This window comes from Antedon mediterranea, chromosome 11 (assembly GCF_964355755.1).
Source record: "Antedon mediterranea chromosome 11, ecAntMedi1.1, whole genome shotgun sequence".
In the NCBI taxonomy this organism is placed as follows: Eukaryota; Metazoa; Echinodermata; class Crinoidea; order Comatulida; family Antedonidae; genus Antedon; species Antedon mediterranea.
Window position 1 is genome coordinate 6,682,445 of NC_092680.1, and position 25,407 is coordinate 6,707,851.

At 31.4% G+C, this 25,407-nt stretch overlaps 1 protein-coding gene across 2 annotated transcripts in view; it reads right to left on the minus strand.

Moving 5' to 3' along the window:
• Nucleotides 1-25,407, minus strand: part of LOC140062488 (nonsense-mediated mRNA decay factor SMG5-like) — a 71,802-nt gene that overhangs the window by 10,064 nt on the left and 36,331 nt on the right. For both annotated transcript variants that reach the window (XR_011847487.1, XM_072108728.1), the window contains exons 15-16: nucleotides 12,367-12,426; nucleotides 1,690-1,843 (exon numbers count right to left, since the gene is read on the minus strand). Coding sequence is in view for 1 of the 2 variants with exons in the window: in XM_072108728.1 (XP_071964829.1) it covers nucleotides 1,690-1,843; nucleotides 12,367-12,426 (214 nt within the window). In the remaining variant the exon portion in view is untranslated. The remainder of the gene's footprint in view (nucleotides 1-1,689; nucleotides 1,844-12,366; nucleotides 12,427-25,407) is intronic.

Genomic DNA, 25,407 nt, shown 5'->3' on the forward strand with positions numbered 1-25,407 from the left:
AAAAAAAAAGTTGTAAAATCAAACAGCAAAAAATCTACAGAGAGTTGACCAAAAGAAGTGAAATTGATATTATAGGTTTTTTATGTAATTAGATTTACACAAATAATACAATACTGAATATATAAATCTTGATAACTAGCCTACAATTTATAGTTTAATAAAAAAAAAAAGTATGGAAAGAAAGTTGAACAGAATTTGTTTCAGAACAGAATTTGTTTCAGAACAGAATCTTATTTCAGGACAAAAAAATCAAGAATTGGAGATGGACAAATATATCATGGAATGGACTCCAAGAACAGGCACACAAGGCCGAGGAAGACCAAAAAAGAGGTGGAGAGATGATATTGTTGCATTTGCAGGTGTATCTTGGATGAGGGCAGCACAGGACAGGAAGGGACCGGCTCAGCTTGGGGAGGCCTTCACCCTATAGTGGGCTAAAAATGGATGAAATGATGATGAAATGTTTTAGGAAACATGTTCAGACTGCTTCATCACATAGGAATTCAATAGGCACTGCAACATGTTTTTTTAAGCACAAAATACAACAGTAGTAATCCCAGTGGTGTTGGTTTTGATAAATGAAATTGAGAATGGTTGTAGCATAGGTAGCAAAACATGCTACAGAATAGGCATTGAAATTGAGAATGGTTGTAGCATAGGTAGCAAAACATACTACAGAATAGGCATTATGATATAATGTATGAACCAAGTTCAGGTTTCTCTGTTGAAAACTTTTATAATCAAGTTAACATTTCGGAAGGTTATTTTATTAATTAATACAAGATCATTTTTTCTTTATTAGCAATTGATTAAAAAAACCCAGAAGCTATTATCTTACAAACAATAGAAATGATTTAATAGCGGTATGAGATATTATCAATGCAATTATCAATGCAATGACATTAGAGCCTTATTCACTATTGTCTTAATAAACTTACCTGTCGACATTAAGAAACAATATAAGTATAATACAGTAGGTAGTATAATTAGATCAGGAAATCGCAACTTCTACAATATTGCATCAGAAAAAGATAAGTTGATAGGATCTGGGTAATTATCCATCTTAAATTATAACTTTTTTTTGCCAACACTTGAGGCCAGAAAAGTTAATTTCTAATTAGTTCCTTTGTTAATAGCAGGTTGAAGTTATTAAGGAATTGCCTCTAGTAGCAGTTAGAAATTGTGCTGATATCATTATTTTTGCACACTGTATTGAATTGAACGTAATTAATAATCTATCAAGGAGTTAAAAATGGACAGGGAAATATACATATAGTAATGCATGCAAGGTATGAGGTATAATAATGATGCAATTGGCACGGTATGGTAATTGATGTGAGGTAGGTATGGCAGACCTCCCAACTCTCCTGATGACGGCAAGAGTCTTCTGAAAGTTCTCTCACTCTATTGCTAAAATAGAATTTTACCGAAAAAAATATCATAATACTTATAATTTCTACTACTTTCCAATTCATGCATTGGTTAATAAGTGAAAGAATGAGTTGGCACCATATTTTCTGCCTTTGGGACATGTGACGTACTAGTATACCTTTAGATAGTGTCCACTATGGTTAGAAGCATTTATGAAAATATTATAGAATTAAAAAACCTCATGTTATTTCATTTTTCTGGGTATGGTAAAGTTTGTGAGGTACCAGTACGGAATTGATATGGTATGGTAATCATTACCTGCTTTAGGAATGACAACGATGAAACGTGCACTTGAAGCAAGCTGTTTGACAAGATTCAGGTGATTAGTTAAAGTCTCAGCATCAGGTACAATGTATGGAGAGAGACTGCCCTCACTCGGTTGAATGCTTCCCTCAAGTTGTTGTACTTCAGTCTGTAAGTAGACATAACATTTTGATACCAAGAAATTCTATAAGTGTAAATGCTTTGTGGAAAATAAAACATTTACAAAGTCTTATGTCCAAATTTAATCTAAATTCAGAGGTGCGTTTATGCTCTTAAGCATGGAATTTTACTTTGCCATTTATAGAGTTAAAAATATTAAAAATGTATTTAACATCACGAACAAAACATGTCTATAATACAATTATTAATAAAAGTAGGACGAACTATCAGAAGACAAAAAATTAGAACATGTTACATTAAATTAAATAAAAATATACAATTACATAAAAATTTCAAAGCGATATGAAAAATGTCAAACCATCTTGACATTAACTGCCAAATGACGCTAGCATATTTTTTATTGACGTGAACAGTGATAAGGGAATTTTTTTCACAATCTTTATCCTATCTCGTTTGACAAGTTGCGTCGAGAAATTGATACAAACAGTAATTGGCAAAGTTAAACGAGGCCACTACACAACACAATTCTATTATGATATTCACTCATTCACTTTCTAAAAGCTCAACAAAATTCAGGTCTCGATTAAAATTGGCTTTTTCCTTTTACCCGCCCCGGAAAGAAACCGCAGAGTGTGCGTAATTATATAGTAAAAACGCTGTGGATTGGGGACTTAGTGGAAAGTGTCTGGTGACCCTCAATGTAGGCTGACTATGCAGTTTAGCACCGTACAGGGTGGATTAACCAATTAAATATCTTGATTTCCCAGGGGCTTTAAAGCCTATACTCGTAACCTCATCCATGTGCGTGTACCCTGACGTATACAAACCAGATAAGCAGACCTGTCATACAATCTTAAAGGGATATATATTAAAAAAATATGAAAAATGGTCCAGTGCGACCAAAGAATGTTACAGATGAACATTCAATATCGTAAAACAGATACTTTAATTTCTGAATCCAATTTAAATTCAGTATAGTGCATTATTTTGCAATCAGCGTTTATATTGTTTTAATAGTTTTATCTGTAATTGCTTTCTACTTTTTGGAAACATTTTAATCTTAAACCAACAATATGGAAAACCCATAACAAATTTATAGATTTATATTCAAAATGTAATAAATTATAACTAAGGAAAACCATGGTTTATTTAATCATAAATGTTATTTAAATAAAACTGAATAAAAAAGTGTAAATCTAAGTGATTTTGAAAAGCAATCATCATTGTTTTGATCTCTTGTATTGAGTCTTGATCTGGTAGAGGTATTTTAGGCAACATGTTTGTTGTTCTAGGATATTAAGAGTTTCAGTGGTCTAATGGTAGGATGTCTGCATATCAAGCAGAAGGTTCCAGGTCGATTCTCGGCTGGAGCAGATTTTTCTCATTCTCACAAAGTTAAATAATAAGTAAGATATTTTCTATTTTATTTGTCTGGGATTAAATTTGAGACAACAAGAAGGATAAAGTAAACAACAAGAAATCCACAAGGGGCTTTAGCATTCATTAATAGCCTGTGATAATTAGCCAAATTAAATTTGTAATCATAACATAATAGTTTCATAGGTTTTTACAGCCAATTTATCAATTTTAATTTAGGCAGGACTTATGATTCAATGTGTAGCTTGAATATCTCTTGGGGCATTTGGCCAAATCTCATAAGTGAGGTATGTACAGTGTTTACACAAACTTTCACTGTATTTATTACAAATTAAAAATGTGACAAGTTAATTCTGGCAATAAATTGATCAGTCCTATGAAGTTAAATTTGTTAGTAAATATGGCAAGAAAAATTCCCCCGCAATTTTTAATAATTTGCTGTTATTAGTGATAAAGGTGCAAGTCTCCAAATGTAATCAGTTGAGTGTATAGAACTAATCCCGAAGCAAAACAACATTGAAAAAAAAAAATGTGTTTCATATGATCGACATGACAAGCTCAGAGGAAATGTGGACACTTTCATTTTAGTATATAGAGGTGAAATCATTTATAAACTCAATTAAAATCAAATCTAAAACAGTTTTAACATTACTTTTCACTTTATGTATCATATTAAATGGAATTAAATTTTGTACACACAATATTATACTAGAAGCTATAAGTTGCATTAATTCCTCACACAATTAGTACTATATGATCAAGTATAATCTTGTGTTCTAGTATTTAATCCCACCAAATAATTTAGGCTAAATATGGACAAAATACTCAATTTCAATAATTTAATTAAATCAATCAATCAATCAATCAATCAAATTAACATTTATTTTCTTCCGCAGTAAAATAACAACAAATATCCAATATAAATTGTGAAATGAAGGAAGAGGGCAAAACTCAAAAAGTAACGCCAGATGAAAAACAGAAAACTATTAATCAAAAGACCTTGTGACGAGCAAGCCCTAAATTATAAATATAAATAAAAATTACAAATTAATTAGCGTACACAAACACACAGACAGGACAGGGCAAGAAAAAAGAGAAAAAAGGAACAAACGATCATGTGATATAAAAACTGAGGATGGTATAAACAACATTTTATAAATCATATTTTGACAAAAGAAACTGTTTGGCTGTATGAGAGAAAATTTTCCTGAGAGGTATTAAGGCATCTCCCTAATTTTCACTTGGCTTATTATATTATATAATAAGAGAATGAATGGTCAATAGAGCTACTGTACAGCTGCAACCGCAATTTTACCTGAAAATGTTTCTAAGCAGGGAAAAATTTCATTTTAAAATTTTGTTTAGCAATTATTGCTATTAAATCAAACTGATTTTTTAGTCGAGAAACATAGTTTTGTATTGTCTTTTTTTGCTACACAATTTTAGAAATGTGTAGCAATAAGGTTCTTTTGTATAGCTTTTTGCTATGCTACAATGGCGAAATTATTCCCTGCTAAGGTGCCTGGACTCATAAATAAGCTGGGTTGAATAACATAATCTATTCAAATATTTGTTATTGGATAATCAAAAAGAAATCCTTAAAATAGCTAATAAAATCTAATGATCAAGATGAACCTTTTAACTATTGAAGTTAAGTTGTATTGTTTGTTGAAGGTTTGCATGGCGAAATCAAATGTTGATATAAAGTCTGCGGTACACCACATATATTAGTTCTGAAAAAAAAACTGTTGCGTTTCTCAAGAGAAACTTAACAGTTCTAATATACGTGAAGTTATGTTCTTATGAAATAATCATTATTAATTAATTATCATCATATTTGTTGCCACTTAAACAATAATATAATTAAATAATAATAGAAAAAACTTTTAAATAACCTTAAAAAAGAAATTTTCCTGTTATATCATATAAGCTTGCATGGAAGCTAAAACATCATACGCAGAACATGGAATTCATCATCACACTGAACTGCAATTTACATTGACAAATTCATATCGTAATATTTGAAATTGGAAATTACTCGTAATTGATTTTGCTTCAATGCCATATGTTTTTGATTTTGTAGGTTACACGACTGGAAATAAATCTAAATTAATATTCGTGTAACGTTTATGTCATGTTTCCCAAATGTAATAGAAAAGAAATGTTCAAACGCTTTCTTAGTCAGTCATGATAATATTGTTTTCTCATTTAATGTCACTTTCACCAATTTTCTTTGCCACAATACTAATTTTAATCTAACTCTAATTGTGTAAAATGTTTAGGAGGGGGGTCAGAAAGTGTGTGTATATTGCAGTAGTATCGGCATAACTGTTTTTAAAGGAGTGTTTTTCAGCAGCAACTAAATAGCAGTCTCAATATCATATTACGGTATCTAATTTTTGAGCACAAACAAATCAACACAACCTTATTATGCAAAAAAACTGCTTCTAAGGCCCTGTTTCTGCTGCCAACTAAATACCGTATATTATACGGTATTTTTTGAATACCGTATATATACGGTATATTTTTGGCAGCAGAAACTGCGCTCATAAAAAATATACCGTATTTTGTATACCGTATTTTCCCCACAAAATTTGTGGATAAAATACGGTATTTACAAATTTATACCGTATTTTTTGTACCCGTTTCTGCTGCCAATAAAAAATACCGTATTTTTTTTTTTACATGACAAAAGGTCAACATTCGTGTTTTTATTTTCTGTCGCTGTCAGCTGCTTTACACACGTGTATAGATATATTCGGCGAAAATGTGGAGCGAAGACGTCACAGTTTTACTAAATAAATGTGTGTGGGGAAGCTAAAATGTCTGGCCAACTAATAAAAGGGACAACCACATTTATAAAGACATTTCTAAAAAAATAAAGCAGGAGTATGGAATAGACTTGTCTCCAAAGCAAGTAAACTCAAAGCTGAAGAGCCTGCGAAAGCAATACAACATTGCAAAATACAATAACTCAGGGAGGGAACGAATTAATTGTCCCCATTACGATGTTTTCTGTGCTCTCACAACATCTCTATCACTAGGGCTAGGCTGTTGAAAGTGAGACGTAAAACTTCCTTTATTGCGACTTTTAATTATCGACCAAATAAATGAATGGCAATTTGGGTAAAAAAGATGAAATTTAACACGACCACCCAAGAAGTATTGTTAGCAGAAACGGGGTACTAAAAAATACGGTATAAAAAATACCGTATTTTATACCGTATTTTTATACCGTATTTTGAGCAGTTGCAGCAGAAACAGGCCCTATAACACCACAGTATATAGGGATGTTCAGACTTACAGCATTTGTTTCTACTGTATTTCGTATATAACGTAATGTGGTAATCTGTGGTGTTAAATTTAAGTGCGAGTCTGAACATACCCTTAATGTTTATAAACATGGTTATTGTTTATAAACAATTACTGCAATCATTAATCTTTATAATGTTTTTTTTTTGCAATCTTCAGGGGTAGAGAAGGGGTATATGAGAAAATGGAAAAACATTTAGCAATTCATAAACATTGAAAATATTATTAAACTTTTTGTAACAATTTCATATTGCATGATATCAGTAGTTGAGTTGAGACTTTTGTATTTGAAACAACAGGGATTATATAAAAAAAAATGTGAATAACAATAGAAAATATCTATAAATATATCCTTATCATCTTCTTCAAGAAACGCATGTCATGACAATCATTTTCACTCTATGAATTAATTCTTTTCAGTTCAATTTCAACAAATTGTTTTGACATTTAGTTGAATTTAGAAGGAAAACCTGACAGATAGACTTCTGTTTTTGAAAAGATTTTGTTACAACTGTTCATACATTACAGTACCTTTTAACCAAACTTATAAACTACTCAAGCTATTTCTTTTTATCTATCTAGCTATGGTAGAATGGCAAATGTTTGTGAAAAATGTGTTTTTTAGACCAATTTTTATACAATGGGTGAATGCTGCATTTGGTAATTGTCAGCCATATTCTCTATCACAGTCAAGCTGCAAAGAGTTCGTTATAAAGTTACTAATTAATTAGATAGTGGCCATTCATTGCAACGTAAACCGATAGTTATATATAATTATTAATTAATTGTTTCATTCAGAAGTAAATGTAATTAAAACAGAAATAACAAAAAAAAATGTGAGATAAAGAGATCGACAGGATAATTGCGATTCAAGGATAAAGTGAATTGTTGGATTATGCTGAAACAGAAAAAAGTTTTGACAACAGGATACAAATTCAAAACCAATCTTGCAGTTGTTCTGAATATTAAATTCACAAGGCCATCTAGCAAGAAAATACTGAGCCCCTGTTACTCCTCACCTATTTTGACAGCCAAATTAATACTCAAAACGATTATTGTTATTAGTAAACATCGCAAGTAACATATCTTAGACGCCAAATTCAAAAACTAACCAAACAAATCATCGCTATCAAAGTAATGATTATTAAATTATATCAAGAAGCACAGATTGATTGGTGTGGCAGTCACTCAGCACATGCGGACTAGATTCCTGCAAGTGGCTATTCAAGAATTGACTCATCTATTAACAAGAACAAATCAGTTGGGTTGTATTGGCTGACATTATCTAGAGATTGTAATCCCTCGTTTGATAGCAAACAAACGGAAATTCTATATCATCCTTTTCCCTGGAGATGTGACAACACTGGGGCAGATACGTGGTTTCTTCAAGCGGTTAACATGCAAACCGCAATTGTAGTAGGTCAGTTTATTCCCGACATTACCAAAACGTATCAATTCTACAGAATGACAGTGGGGATATGATGAAATATAAACTGTCACTTTGGAGTTGCATTGTAGACAAGGGACTCCATGAATAAGATGTTTGGCACAGGAAAAAGGGCAGCAAAGTTTACATAAACTAGTAGTAGGTCAAAAAGTTTTCACAAGTTTGTACAACTGATTTTTCTTTCATTGCTACTTTAAGTTTCAAGTTTAAATATTTAAGTATTTCATATTATTATGTTTTTTAACTAAAGACAAGCAAATTATCTGCCAAGTTGGATACAAATTAACTAAGTTATATCAATTTAAAAATAATCATGTTGATTATATGGCACCTAAACAAAATTTTAATAAACATATTTTTATTGAAAATTATTTTATTCTTAAAATAGCTACTTCAATACAAATCATCAACTTATTACACTGACAGCTAAATTAGGATTATTTAAGTGGGCGGTTTGGCTAAATCTAAGCACAGTGTCAAACTAAGTACTACAACTACAACTTAGAATTCCCCTGAGTCATGGCTTAGATGAGGGGATCCAGTAGGGTACTCGAATAATGAGTCAATCTTGTGTGAGCAGTAGTATGTAAAACGGATGAGAAGGTTTTCAATGAAGCATATTTTGGTGAGACAGAATTGGATGAAGGGGAGGCTATTAAAACTTTATAATTTAACAATATATTAAGATTTTGTAAAACCTTTATCAGTTGATGTACTGTATTATTTATAATGTAATAAATAAATTGCTATTTTCTTCTCTCTTCTATTTTTCTTTTCTTTGTGCTTTTCTCATCAGTTGCACCACATGTCAGAAGAATATGACATTTTGCACTCTAAGCTGGATGGCCTGGGATATATGGTATGATTAAAAGTAATGTTCGGCATCACATTGTGGGATGCCGGATGAAAGATTGGAAAGCTATGGTAGAGGCTATAATGGTGAGAATTGATGGAAGAGATTAGATGAATAGAATTTGTTAGACTTAGATCGGGATTGGTCTACTGAGGTTAGACGTACAGAGGCTTAGAAATGTGAATGTGAAGATTGATGGGAAGGATTTGTTGAAGGGTATTAGACGAAGACAACTTAGAAAACCGAAGATGAATGGAGAGTATCAGAAGCCTGTAGAATTGAATGATGACAGTATTTGACAGAAAGGAATTTGAGAATAACAAAAATAAGGATCCAGTTTTATGTTTAATTTAAAAAAAGGGGGGGGGGTGGTGGTGGGGGTGCATGGTATAAAGTTCTTAGACTTAATATGCAATTGATGTATTTCTTGGTGCCCTCTTTATTACAAGAAGGTTTGCCATAAAGCTCATTACCATGATCATCACACTGAGAAATGAACCCCAATTATCAAATAGTGTACCAAGTTCTTTATTGTGAACATGTGCATTGTACAGGAAGACTTGTACAGTACTTTAAGTCCAATCTGAAGGACGAGGCAATGTACAATAGAGTAATATAAATTGATTTTTTTCTGTTGACAGGTATACCATTTAATATAAGTTAATTTTATGTTGGAAAATAAAAAGTAATTGAGAAGTTTGAATTGTTTTCTTTTTGTGTGTTTCTCCAGATTATAAGCTGTAACATTTCAATGTCAAAAACAATTAAATGCGTGGATAAACACATATAAACAAAACAAGCATATACAAACAAATGTATTTGGAAATTGGTCACATTAATTGCCTAGACCCTTCAAAACAATGTATTTTATAATAACCTGCTAGCTAGCTAAATAATACTTCAAAGTTGAAATTAATAACTTTTGTTAAAACATTGAAATTATTGGGTGCAACAATAGAAGGATTTACTGTATTCTAACTTGGACCCTTTTCATACAGAAAACAATATAATTGCCATAATTCACCTTCTTGAATTTTGTCTCAACCAGCAATATAACTCATGCTTTCTTACCGCAGTACTGCCAAAATCTGTTGGAAAGGAGCTAATGATTATGAATATTTTACGTCATGTCTGAAGAATCACTAAAGTAAGCTCAAATGATTATAATAATTGAAAATTATATACAAAACAAACTGATATTTGTTTTAAATCCAAAGAAAGAAAAAAGATTCTTATTAACCCTGACAAAAAATGATGACTATGTTAGCCTTGTGGGTAAATCGTAATTGTCAATTTTGGAGATTTTTAGAGACAGACTGGCGCTACTCCGCAAACTGATACGCAAACACAACCAATAGAAAATTACTGTTATTTTCGAACCAGCATTTCCTCCTCTGAGCCAAGAAGAACTTGTTCAATCTGATTAACATGGACAGGGCAATACAATTACGAAGAAAATGTGTCGAAGATAATTAGTCAACATGCACTATCATTTGAATACAAGTTTTAAAGTTGTGTATTTTATTCTTGTGAAAATATCCTTATTTTATTTCCTTGCTTGTCTTTTCAAAGTTCCTACAACATTGATTAAGGTGCCCTATTGGGTGCTTATTTCTTGACAGACTTTTATTAGGTTTAAAAGTAATGTTCAATTAAATGTTCAACAACATTTTATGTTAACTGTATAAGAATGTTTCCTCTCTTCAGTGGTGTTTGAAATTATTTACTCTAATTAATGCAATCATTTGTGTTGTAATTCAATATAATAATTATTAAATAGGTATATAGTTTTTATTTTTATAGTTGTTTAATTCATTGTACATTATGAAATAAATATCCATCAATTACCAAAAAAATTTGAAGAAAGCATCTCTTCTTATGGCAAACTATGTTTTTGTTAAGTCAGAGAAGTAGCTATGTTGTCTATTTTTTAATCTAGATGATATTTTGGTCTAGGCCTATAGGCTTGAGGCATAAGAAATGGTCTCCCCCTTTTTTCTCTTTTATCTTGATACTGGCATGCTAGATTAAAAAGAAAGTAACAAAATGATCATAAAAACTATGATAAACAACATTAGCCTTAGGATCACCTGTCAATTTTGCTGTGAATTCATTGATTATCATTTCTTTCATTTTCACCAATAATTTTGTCAATCCCAATGGAGTAGACAAAACATGGTGAAAAGATATGTTTAAAATATACTCACAAAGAGTTTATTGTAATAGTTTATTTGAATAGTCTGCTTTTTTTAATATGGGCACGTATTTGAAATGGGGTATAGGTATTTCGAAAGTGGCACAAAACAAAATTGATGGCAAGAAGTGTAGAGGTAAAGAGTCCAAAAACATGCAAACTGATTGCAATGTTAAAGATCATAGACTATTTACAATAGATATTTACAGGGGTTGCAACTAATCTTCAGACCTGCCATAGTCATCGTTCTTAAAGGGCAGGACATAGGAAGAAGACCCAGCACACAATTAGAGACCTCTTCTGCAAACTTTGTTTCAAAACTCTTAACTTACAATTTACAATGAAACAGTTTTACTTATTCTACTGGATACAATTGTTAAAACTATGTATAAAGCTTTCTTAATTTGACCTCAATTAGATCAAGATAATGTCAACCCAACAAAGTTGTGTCAGTGCAATTACTTGACCGTAAATGCATATTTACCAGAAAAGTGGCATGTAAAGTGTTTCGCACTTCCTTCTAACAGTGTTGGAGGTAATAATTACATCATTCCACAATCATTAATACCTGAGGGAACATGTTATATTCAGTAAAACGTTTTGACTGCAAAACAATCTTTATCTATAAACTACCAGAAACAGTATTATATACAGTACTTCCGTACCAAGGCTCCACTTTAAAATGCGTGTCTACACATTCTGTTGTTAAAACGTTTTATGAAGGCATAAAAAAAGTACACGCTATTGTACGAAGGTTTCAGCTTCAACACATTTTATCGTAAGACTAAGACAAAAGTGAAGAAATGATCATTTAAGCATGCTTATGAACCTTTTAAATCAGTCCTTGATGGACATCTAATACCTTCAAACACTCCTCATTATTTCACAAGTTAACCAGAACATTATAGATAACAGGCACCATAAATATGGCACCCCGTAGGCTGTAAATCTCTTCGATTAAAATAGATAATGTTCAGGATGTCATCTAAATACTCACTCTTAATCGATCAACTTAAAAACAAAATAGTTCTGACACAAATTGATCAGTTTCCCTAATATAAGTCATAGTTTAAAAAATGCACCTTACTTAATATGCTACAGTTGATTCTGAATGTTGGAGATAAGGATATATTTACCGCAATTTTATCTGATACGAAAATTAATTAGTTTCCAAGTAGAAAAACATAAACTGTAATTTCAAGGAAAAGATTAATCGTTAAATTTTATTTATAATTAAATGCTTAATTTATTGAATTTATGTAGTCTCAATGATTCCTGATAGCTAAATATTAAACAATGCAGTAGTTAGGGTCATATATTATTTTTAAGGGTGATCAGAATATTTTTATTATGAAATAATTTATTTACCTGAAGCCTTAGTTGAGCCATATCTCTCATAAGTTGATTTCTTCTCGTTTCTTCTTCAGCCTGGAAGGAAAAACAAATATACCCAATTTAAAAATGTGCTATCTACTACAGCTGAATCCCTCTTTTGGGACATCACTATAAAGGGTCACCCCTACTATAAGAGGGACTTTCCTGTAAAACACTTTCCCTAGAAATAAATGAGGGGCAATATAAATTAAAAACTATACTGCCAACCCCTATTCAAGGGGACACTTTGTATCATTATTAGACTCTATCTATCTCTTTGTACTGACATACAGCCAGTGTAGCTTATGCTGTTTCTTTACAATTACAATCATTTTTAAGACAGTGAAAAATGAATAAATCAAACATTGATCAGTAAAAATAATATAATACATCAGCATGTTTGGATTTTGTTAAAATCAACATGGTAAATTCCAAAATAATTACCATATTGCACAACACCAATACAAAAACGTTTATTTTTTATATAAACCAAATCATCTACATGATTTAATAATTATTATTATTTAACATTTTAGACACTTTTAAGTTGAAAAGTTTGTGCAATTCGCCCTTCAAATGATAATTTGAATTAAAGTTAGATGAGTTGAGTCACATCCTTACATAACATGACCATTGCAACTAGTTTAATGAATTACTTTCAAAGGTCAATGCAACATCAATCCAATGTATCTAACCAATTATTATTACTTTTATATAACCATTTCGATTGGACATATCATAAAGTTCCGTGTTCTGTTTTATGTCAATCAATGTGTTTGTCATGAGTAGACAGGATAAATGTTGTATAATTCATTCATGTCATTTGTGTGAGGATATTTTTTACATAAAGCTCTAGCTGCACAATCAAAGTTTATGTGACAAAAAAATATGATGTGCCCATATATGGACATAATGATGTCATCACTACCATATTTTGGCATATCACTACCTTATTTTAGCACATCACACTTTTTTGTCAAACTAGTTTGATAGTGTATACAACGCTTTAGAAAAGTAGCCTTGTAAGTAGTCGGTTGGGTTTTATTGTTCGGGCAAATCACATTTTTAACAGTCCCTTTGTTTAGAAAAAACAAAACACTTAAATAAAAAAAAAAGCAATAGTATAACATTACTTCTACAAAATTCTTAAAAGAAATTAATTAAAGGCGTTAATGAATGCAATTGCATTTCTTTATTTCAACTAATTGTAGGTGTAAGTTTGTTTGAAACAGATACATTAACACAAATATGAACATCATTACAATTAACAAATGTCAACATTTAATATTGTAAATGTTTATTTGGCAACCAAGGATAGGGAAAAGAAATTGAGGCAAAACCAAAATTAGATGGTGATATGATCTGAAGACAAAATGAAAACAATTGATTGAGAATTGCAAAAGAGAGTAAGTAAATGGAGGCTTTGGAGGAGGGATATCTCCTGAAGAAGCTTTTATTGTATAAACAAATAAATTCAATTTCATAAACTCTATCCTATTCTATAAATTCTAAACAAGCCATGTAGGGTGACTAACTTAAAAAAATATCTTTACAGCAATAAGTGATTGAAATTAGCTTCCATGTTCATTGCAAATATGTGAGGCATTTTCAACCGTATTCAATTATGAATAGAAATTTAAGTTCAAACTAATGTAGTATAAATAAGTATAAAAGATTGAAATATGAATATAATTATTTCAATTCAAGAAAGCAATGTATAGGCGTTAAGGCAATTAAAGCTGTGCATACAGATACAAATGTGTTGAATTTTGTGATTCAAGATTAAACAAAACATTCAAAACGGAACTGTAATAATCTTGCTTAATTATCAAAAGGAACTAGGGATTAGATGTGAATTGTCAGTAAATAAATAGGTCCCTGGAAATTACCCCTTAGAAACTGTCAATTTATGCAGAATTATGTACATAATAACGTACACAATAAAATACTCCAAGCAATTATAATAAATACACGCCATCATGTTGGCATTCAATATTTTGACACTAACTATGTCATCATCATTGTCCATTAATTAATTGTAATAATGGATAAAAGGAAAATAAATGTTTTGAGTGTAATAACTTGACCGTCAACAACCAAAAACATTAAATATTGTCCTACACACTGTATAAACAATTTACAGAATATGTAATGACACCAAAAACAAAATTTGTTTTCTTATCTTTATTTTGTTATTTCAGTGTGTAAAAGCATATCAACCAGTAGCATAAAAACATCTACCGTATATTTCGGTGTATAAGTCGCACCTGTCTATAAGACGCACCCCCTAACTGAGAGTAAAATATAGGTATTTTTTATATCGTCGATGTATAAGACGCACCTTATATTTCCATCAAAACAATTTTTTTTTAAATTGTAATCAATATTATTGTAATAATATATTTTGTTATATCTACAACGGCGTCCTTTATTTATGTTTTTTCTTACCTAGGCTCGGCCTCGCCCAGCCTCAACAAGTTCTTTCTAACTTGTTATTCAAGAGTTTCGCACCCGCAACATCGAGTGCATGACCGTGTGTGTAACACGTACGTACGTGTGGGCTAGCCTCGCTCGATCATTTCGAGAGGGCGCACGTTTTCACGGACAATCGTATTCGATTAGTATCTATGTTTCCGAGAAGTGTGTACGCTAGGTCCATGCTATAATTACCTGGAGAATATACTAGTCGAATACCGTACACCATGTGGCCGCCAAGAAGGGCTTGCGCTGGGAGTACGGTGATCGTGCGTATAACTATAAATAAATACTAGCCTAGGCTATTCCAATCGTAAACGTTTACAAATGAAATTTTATAGGAGCGCCTACAACAGCTCCATAATGAACAAATCTTTTCATCATATTTAGTATAACATCATCTAAAATGCCTTGAAAACTAGGCAGAAGCAGGTTGCCGTTGTGTTAGTATAATGTAGCTAGTTTAGCCTACTCAGGCCTAGCAAACGAGGTGACGATATGTACAATCTGTGTGGTGAGGCATTTATGTTCGGTGTATAAGACGCACCCTTAATTTAGAGGTCAAATTTTCGTGTCAAAAGTGCGACTTATACACCGAAATATACGGTAAAACACAGCTATAAATGATTTTGGTATGAGCTGCTTTTAACATTTGAAGCTAGAGTGTTTCCCTTAGTGTATTAATGGTGAATACGACCGCTATACATTTAATATGAGGATAACACAACATACAATTCAATACAACAATTTAGGGAAAGTTTTGTGAGCAGGAACAAATAGAGGGCACTATACCATTTCCTGTTACCTAAAGTCTCTAGTCTAGTTTAAGTTATAATAGTGTTCTTTACGACCGAGTGTTTTAATTTTTCTTCAAGTATTCAATTCAATTCAACATTTATTTCGACCAAAATCAAACAATAACATATGTACCTAACACAAATAAAAGGTATGAAACATGCATGTTTTAACTAAATATTACTATTAGTATTAAGCAAATTGCCATCTAGAACCTAAACCTAACATGGCCAATTCAGTAAAATATAATTCTACAGCTTCAAAATATCAGCATGTTTAATCAACATTGATAGTTTTTGAATAGGAATAATGAAATCTATGTGCTCATGTCTGAGTAAGACATTAATTCCAAGGCTTATAATGTTTTCTCATCAGCATGAGGTTCATAAATGTTTGAAGGTTTGCATGGTGAAATCAAATGTTGATATAATGTTTGCGGTTCACCACATAGTTCTGAAAAGAACTCGAGTTTCTCGACGTTTCGATCGATATACTTTGATCTCGCCCTTCCGAGTGAGAATGCAGAAAGTCCAGTAAACTGAGAATATAAGTGATATTGGGTGGGACCGGTGTGAAAGCTAAAACAATAGCAAGGTTCACAGTGGGAAGGATTGAAACTAGCTATAGAAGAGCAGTGTTTCTCATGAACGATGGTTATAAATGTTTTCACATTTGTCACTGTATTGTGTGAGATAATTTTCAGTAAAATCAAAACAGTGCAATTCTATGATAGTCACCAGATAGACTTTCTTGATCAGATTGTACCTCTATGAATGGATGACAGAAAAAGTCTTTGATCAAGCAGAATTACGCCTACAATTTTGATTTTATAATCAATTGAGAAAATATCTCATAGCTTTTTAACCATGGTTTGACTAAATTGATCATAAAATGACCAATAACATGATTAATATAATATGTTATATCTATTTTCATTTACAACTATTAACTCATAATATTAATGTGGTTTGTTTCAATAAGTTTGATAGTTAAATTACATAATAAAATTAAAATCCGTCTACCTAAACATTTTCAAATAAAAATTGTTATACTACATGAATGTTTAAATCCTCTAACTGAATTGTTACAAAATCATTCTACATTTGAAAATTTCCCAGAAGGTTTGGATTCTGTCTGCAGAAAATCATAATCAATAGTTATTTAGTACAGGTGTAAATACAACAAAATATGCAGATAGGATCTAGAACCATTTGACAGGGTTTCATTGGAAAAGAAAAACCACATGCAATGTCTCACCACAAATAGTTACTCACAGCATGGAATTAACTATATAAATAGTTCCACCATGCTGAAGATGTGTACAGTCGGACTAGAAAATCTTCCCATAATGCAGTCTAACATCAGTGACTATCCAATTTAATGTAAACACACCCACCTTATTATCAATTCTTGCCCACCAGAGCTAACCACACCTACTTAATAAATATTAGTCATGTGATAACTCTAAACCAATAGTAATTGATATCTTTGAGTAGGTAAATAATTCACATCTTGTGGTGTAACTGGATCCTTGTCAAACAAAAGGTTTTATTTTTTTGCAAGAAACTTGTAATCACAGGTTTAAGAGCATAAATCAAGGCTGAATCAAGAGAACAATTTTATTGGTGGGTCTAAAAATCTAGAATGATAAACAGCTGTATGGCCACGTCTGCCAGATTTAGCAATTAATTCAGGAAGACTATTAAAAACTCAATAATAGGAAAAGAAATGAACACTGCCCAAGGGAAGCTGAAGAAATTAAACCAGTAAACATTACTACATCTTTCTGTAGCTTGATTTTTTTCAGGAAAGAAAGTGAATATGCACTCTAGGGAAAAGGAAAATTTAAGAATAATAAAAGGATTGTTGAGGCTTCACTTATCTGGGGACAAAGTGAAGTAAATGTAATTCAAGTGTTCACAATATATAAATTCTCATTTAATCCTGCGATTTTTTAAAAGAAACAGGCCCACAGACATCTTTTTTTTACTAAAAATATTTGTACACAAAATTTTGTGTTGCTTTCATCTACCCATGTAAAGCAGAATTACTTACATCAAAGAAAACATTAACATATGTTGTGCTATAAATATTGATAAATCTACCATTCACTATCTATCATTGACATCACTCAATTCAAGTACTATGAACTACAAGTACGAAATGGGGACACTTTTAGGACCCAAAAAAGTGTCACTGAATCATGAGGTTGGCGGTAATATTAAAATATTGCTCCTTGGTTATTTCACACTAAGAAGTGTCCCTTAATAGGGATGTCCAAAAGTATGGGCAGTATTGTATTCCACGTAAATGAAATTCACACATTGGTAATACATAAAAAACTATTTAAATTTTCCATGTTTGCATGGTTCCTCAAAATAATAGCCCAAAAATTGATTAGTAGTTGGTTAATTCTTGACAGTTGAAATAGATTTGAATATTAACATAAACTTTCAGCATATTAATGGTCAAATAATGTCATGATATATTTGCTTAAATAAACATAACCAATATTGGCATTTCAATCTTGATTACATACAATTTGGCATCTTAATGAATATTGTTGTGTTTTATTATGGTGAGAGTCATAAGGACATCTACGATGAGTGGAGTGAGGCTTCCCATTGCTATAAAACAGCAAAGATATGTCACTAGCAATTAATGTACTGAACAATTATGAGATATTGAATGTCCTTATTTAGCCTAGATATTTCAAAAGGGGACACTACATCAAGTATTCAGTGTACAGTTTGATGACAAAATGTTGAAGTAGAACCTCTTAAATATCATAAATCAAAAAACATTGTTGTTAGCTTTATTGCTATAAAAAAATTTAAAGTTTATCAGCTTGATGAATAAGACAGGCCAGTTCTGGGAATAAATCCAGATATTTGGTTCAGGTGGTTTTGTCCAAAAAAAAATCTAATATGGTTGAGAGACTACACCACCTCACTCCTGCCATGTTTGGTGCAGAGATAAAGACATTTTGATAGAATATAAAGGGAGCTTGGATTTTCAGAAATTGTGATAAAATATTTTCTGGGTAGTAAATAGTAGTAAAAAGTTTTTAAAATGAATTAGTTAAATTTATTTTAAATTATCATGCAATTAAACTTTCATCAACTCAATCAAAGTTTGGTAAAAGAATGGATAATGAAAGTATTGATTTTAAACATTCTTTACAAAACCCCTATTACAATTTACAAAATGTCCCTTTAGTGGATGTTTTCCATAGTGTGTAGTGCCTGGGGAAATGTCCCTTTAATAACAGGTTGTCACTCTACTGGATATGTAAAATATTACAATGTTTTATTTTTAAAATATTATCTATAATAATTATATATTTTAAACTTATAATATTAATTTCATATAGTTATTATATAAATACTCACGCATAAAATTTAATCAAATATTCCAAAAAATAATATAGCATTCCTTCTAAATTGTTCCTACAGAACAGAAAAATATTCTGTTCAGTATATATTATATAATAAGCAAAATTATCTGGTAAATTTTCTTAATATTTAATGCTAAGATTAGAACTAGTGCGAAAGAATATTATTAAAACAGTGGCACAGCATAATGTTTAATAGTAATCTTTAATAACATGAAGTAGGACACAAGTCGAGCATATAGATTACGCTTCACTTGATCAATCAAGCAAAAAATTAGACGATGCATTAGTTTTGATATTTTATCCACTTGACAAGGTTCTTAAACTGTGTCTACCTAAATATAATAAAGAGTTAAACAAGGTGGCATATACACCCACTGAATATTAATATAAAACTTGTCAAATCCACTTTTCATAACACGTTCTGCTTATTGCAAGAGCCCAGTTAATTTGAAACTTGGATCAATTTTCCAATGATTACTGGGAGGTCAACTACCTATACCGTTCCATATGTGGACACGTAACTGTAATTTTTGCTTGATTATCTGCTCCAACGCTGATCCAATTTCCTTTAAAAAAAACTTTCTTAAGTTTTCAACACAAATTACACTCAAATGAGTAAAGGAAATGTTGCGAGTAATTTAATTGGGGAAGCAAAAACTAGCTATTGCTATAATTCTAAGCGCTATTCTGTATTATTCTTACTGAAAGAAAGAGCAAAATAAAGGCACCTAATATCTGAGGGTTCGTTAACAAAACCTGAAGTTCCGGGGATGTCCTTGGATAACTAGGTAATCATTTAACACATTTCTCGCTGTCCGTCTCGATTTTATTTATAGAGCTTCAAAGTGACCCAGCAACTTTGCAGGGAACACACCAGTCCTTTTAACACAAAATGGTTTTATAAGAATATGGATGAAACTTTAGCTGTTTAAAACAACCTCAAGAACAAAAACCTCAAACAAAACAGAAAACAACATTTATCTTTTATGACACGAAAGGAAGGGTTTCAAGAGTGTCATGAACAATATAAGTTGATCTAATGCTTATTACTGATTTTACAAAATAACATGAAAACTTGATTAAGAAAAAGATGGACAGGAAACTATGAACAATCGAGACAAAAGAGCTTAATGTGTCAGTGACTAAAAATAAATTTGATCAATTTTTTTCTAGGAAAGGTTTGTAAGTTTAGTGAACTATAATGAGAGGGGATATAATTACTCCACTTGTCCAAAAGTGAGGCCCATTTACACTTATTCAACTTTAGCTGGCCCCGAGGGCCGCCCGGGGTGGCACTGTACTTGAGCTGGTATTGTTTTGAACCTCATTCACACTTTCAACAAATAGGAGCCTCAGGCTGATATTATTCTGTTTACACTTTGTTCTCATAGAGCGTATAATGATTTGATTTGCTCTTTACAGTATACACTTGTCCCACTATTATACAGCAGATACAGTAGCATTCATGATATATAAATAACAATTTTTATCTAGGTTCCTACAACAGGATCTGAACTCCTTTTCTTGTGTTTTGCTTGTTTTTCTTCTCCCAAGTTATCCTTTTGGATTTGCGTTACTTTGCAGTCACAGTTTAAGAACTTCAAACAAAATGAGCTTCTAATGTTCCTTATATTGTGCATGAGCGACTGAAATTGTAGGCATTAAACACACTTAAACTAGGATATAATCGGCTTTGACAAAGAAAGCTAAAGTGCACATTGACCATCTTAATTCTTACTTAGCTTTTAAAATGTTAACCTATAGGTAGGCTACATAGAGAGAGAGAGAATTTTTCTTTGGTGTTAAATTTACCACACCAATGAAAAATTCACAAAAATTATCATTAGAAACCAGATGAATTTATCAGACGAGTTAATTCATTATAAAAGGCATTAGTGGTCGTGATGTGCATGCATCCCTAAATAAAAAGCGGTTGTCTAACCATGGAGGTAACTAACCTATCAGAGCATGGAGTAATAATTATTACTAATTATTACTCTATGATCAGAGTTAACATTTGATGTACCTCGGAAACCTATCAGATTCTGGCAAGAAATGGTCAAGCACCTACAGTATACCACAAATATTACTCAACTTAAGCTAGTGCATATAACGAAGCTAAAGACATGGGAATGTGACTTTTGAAAAAACAAGATTAAAAACATTTGGATGGCTCAATTTGGTAGTAGGAGGCACTATGTCCAACAAACGAAACAAGATGATGAGCATGGAGTCTATTGTAAATCTATACTGTAACTTGGAAAAAAAAACTGGCCAGCAACTAAAACTGGGTTGTAAGGGCAATGTACAGGATGCATTATGAGCTTTGCATATAATTTGGATGATCTGTTCATGTATTAATAAATTGGGAAGGATGTATTAGATCCTGCCAACTTTTATTTTCCATCTTAAGTAAAGACATAGAGGTTCTTTTAATTCAAACACTTTGACACATAATAAGGCTCCAATAGGTTTATTATGAAAACAATTGTATTAATATTGTTTGAGAAGTAAAGTTATCAACCAAGATTAATACCAATATTCAAACTGATGACTAAAGCTCGGTCTACACTATCAAACTAATTTGTGATGTGCCCAAATATGGTAGTGATATGACACCATCATGTCCATTATGGGCACACCACATTTTTTTTTGTCACATAAGGTTTAATAGTGTAGACAAGGCAAAAGGGTTGACTTACCATAAAACATTGAATCATATCAACAAAGGATGTTGTATTTACTGTTTAATTATCATTTTCAATCAAAAATTACTAATTAAGTAATTAAAGTGACATGTGATTTATGATGTGATAAATTAATAATTAACTATTTCCTGTTTAAATTTACACATTTTAAAAACTTCAATAACAATTAAAATCACAAAATAAATGGATATTATAACTATTATTTAAAAAAAGGTATTAATAATAATTACTTTTTATATTAACACCAAGTTTTTACAAAGATTATAAATTATCTTTTTAAAGGATGCTCACTTTTTAATTCACTTTACATATTAGTAGAATAATGATTAGAAAACACATATTGTATTTTTCTCCCTCTAACTTATTTAGTCAATGCTAAATCTTAATTATATTTAATTGGTTTGTTTTTTGTTTTGTTACTTGGCAAAATAGAATTTTGCTAAGTATTACTTGCTTTGTTTGTTAGCACGATAGCGTCCAGAATTATCAAATTATCGCCCTGAATGTTTGGGTGTATATACTTTAAGAACATGCTTATTGATTTTCAGGAAAATTGATATATTGGTCACATCACAAAAACTTATTATATTCAAATCTGACTTGCATCTTCCATATGCAAAATTAAATAGCACGCTCTCTGTATTCTTTTAACATGGACCGAAATATCAAGTAGCGAGACGACTCTCTCCAAATATAGTTTTCTCTGAAATATATTTTGCCAAGTACTTCACTCAGTTTCTGAGTATTTTTATTTTTTTGTATTTTAAAAACAATTATCGTGTTTTATTCACGGTATCTGTTATTAATTAGTACAGTATTATGAATCTCATCTCATCAAAACAATCAATTCAATAAATAGGCCTATTAGGCCTATAGCAAGTACTGTACATTCATTTTTTTTCAGTCATTTCAGTTCTAATTGAATAATCTTAAAGATCTTATAGAAAGTCTTACTCTATTTAAATTCTAAAATTGCAGTTCAAAAAAAAATCAAGTTTATTGATAATCCTAAACAATGGGGATTCTTAAGTCAAAGCTTTACCAAAAATCACAAAACTTGCATAAAAATTGTATTCTTACAGTCACTCCCAAGTAAACTTTACACAGTACAAGCAATGGGCCTAGTGTTTCACTCAACGTCTTTCTATCTGTTCTATGTTTGAGAGAACTGAGCTAGAAATACTCAGTATCTGTGGAGCCAAAACTAAGTTTATATTTAGCAAATGACTAGCAGATTTTGGACTGCCACACAAATGCTGATTATTCTTAAACAAATTTGTCATTTACCAAAACTTTAGCATTTCCTGCTACACAGACGTTCAGTAGCAAAATGCATGTTGAAGAACCGCGGCAGATTTTTTTAAACTTCTGAATTCTTTGATTCTACATTAAAACAAACAATTAAAGATGTTTATGATCTTTATCCAAGTACATTATTTATAACTTCAACAAGACAAATTAGGAATAGAGATAAAAAAAGAAAAGAAAAGATATCTGAATTTTCTCCTTGTAAAAACAAATTACCGGTGACCAACTTTAATAGTTAAAATATTGGAGTGTGTGCTGAAATCGGATGTATTAAAGTTAAACTGCCAATCATAAAACTACTAACAAACTACCGTGGGGAGTTCAAGTACATACTCTACGCAGTCTAAAGCATATTTTCCTCCTGTATGAATTGGTATCTTTAATTGGCCCCAACATAACATGACATTTCTCTTTCATCACAAGTTAAAAATCACAGTTATAATTACCAAGAAGTATAACTATAGTGGACCTTTTGTGGTAGTTGTCAGGTAGTTTCCTTTCAAATGACATAGTATCAATCAGTAAGGGCAACACCATGGTGCTGCTGGGCTGTGAAACATTACCAGAGTACAGGGAAACTAATAAGATAAAGAGTATGTATAAAGGCTTAAAAACTACCCTACTACAGTAAACTGTTTTTAATTTGAATTTAAATTGAATCAATAATTTCTATTTCAGTTTTGGCAATCAGCATAAAAACTTGCTATGACAAAAAAGTTGGCCCTCAGATTTTGGCAGCTGGGCCGAGCAACTAGAGGCAGCGATATCTAGGTTGGTTTTAGGTTTCATATACTGTACAGTATATTACGTATTATGGGGCTATTGCAAGACAAACCCAGACCTCTGGTGCCTACAGTTTACAGGTTTAATGTTCTCTGTACTATTGTTGAGAAGGTTTTGGCAAATTGATTTTGAATAGGGACACAGTGTATTGAGCAGACTGTTGAATGGAATCATTCAATATCACTTTAAAGATTGAATGGGTCAAATGCAATTTTGTATGATCAACTATTATAGCAAGGATGTATTTAATGCAGTATTTAATGTCCTATATACTATACCTATTGCAACTTGTAAGTTACTTGAATTGCTGGTGTTTTAAGTGTTTTTTACTTTATGAAAGACGCGATGTAGATTGATCATGCTTGTGTTAAGATTTAAACTTTGTCATAGGATCTGGTTAAGGTTGTTGAAAATCCACTTAGGATCGATATGATGGAACATGATGCAAATTAGTCAATACAAGACATAATAAGTCAACCTTTGACCTCATTATGCAAATTAATATATAAATGCATTACTGCATCACAGGAAAAACAAGTTTTTATTCAGGATATAAATACTTAATTTGACAAGGTTATCAATTAGCGAAATGAAATAAGTATTTAATGAGTTTTCCATTATTATTTTGATGTAGGCCTACTCTAGTCTTAATAGTTTTCTCTTTTTATATGACTTTGCTTGCTTGCTTCAGAATCACCAGTCTTGTTAACAGAAAGTGACTTCTAAACACAAGTATGGTTTTTGTCAATAGTATGTTATAATTCATTGAATCGGAAAGGTCAAGGTCTTGAGGTAGATTTGAAAGTGCTGATAATGTAATTACATTTCAGCTCTAACATTCTGTTTTTAAATATCTTAATTTTCATGTCATGTTTCGGTTGAAATACATGCGAAGTGAAATAAACGGTACTCGATCAGGGAACTTGAATCCGGATGTGCTGCTTATGACATTAAATTTGCATGAACAAAATGAAAGGAATGATTATGAACAAAAAAAAAGCAAACATGTTTTCGCAAACATAACAAACAACAAAAGTGCGGAAATAGTATGTTAATTGAAAAAAGTACCAATAATTGCTATCTAAAATAACTATGATGTCATTACTGTAGTAGGCATAATTAGCTACTTTTTATTTACTTGTAAGCTTTTGATCTTGATGAAATTAGTGAGTCTAACAATATTAAAATCTAACCTTCAATTTTATGACGAGTTACAAATATGATTGAAGTGTTTGTATCATATTATGTGAGGTCACATTCTGATTTTGCATAACAACAAACATTCATTTATTGATTTTTAAGCAATGCTGGTTCTAATATAGCAATGCACACTGATGCAGATCCTTGGATGGGGTGGGTGTTTGGTCATCTGCAAAACCACAATTTTGTATAAAAGCAATCCTGTTTTATTTAGGTTTTTTTTCTGACCTCCCACCAATACTCAAAACAAATCCCCAAGCACTTTCACAATCTCTATCATCACCAATAAATCTTTTCATTCCATACCACTATTAATTTTTCCATATTTACTGCAACCATGGTGGTATTTTTACCTCCATACTGCAACAA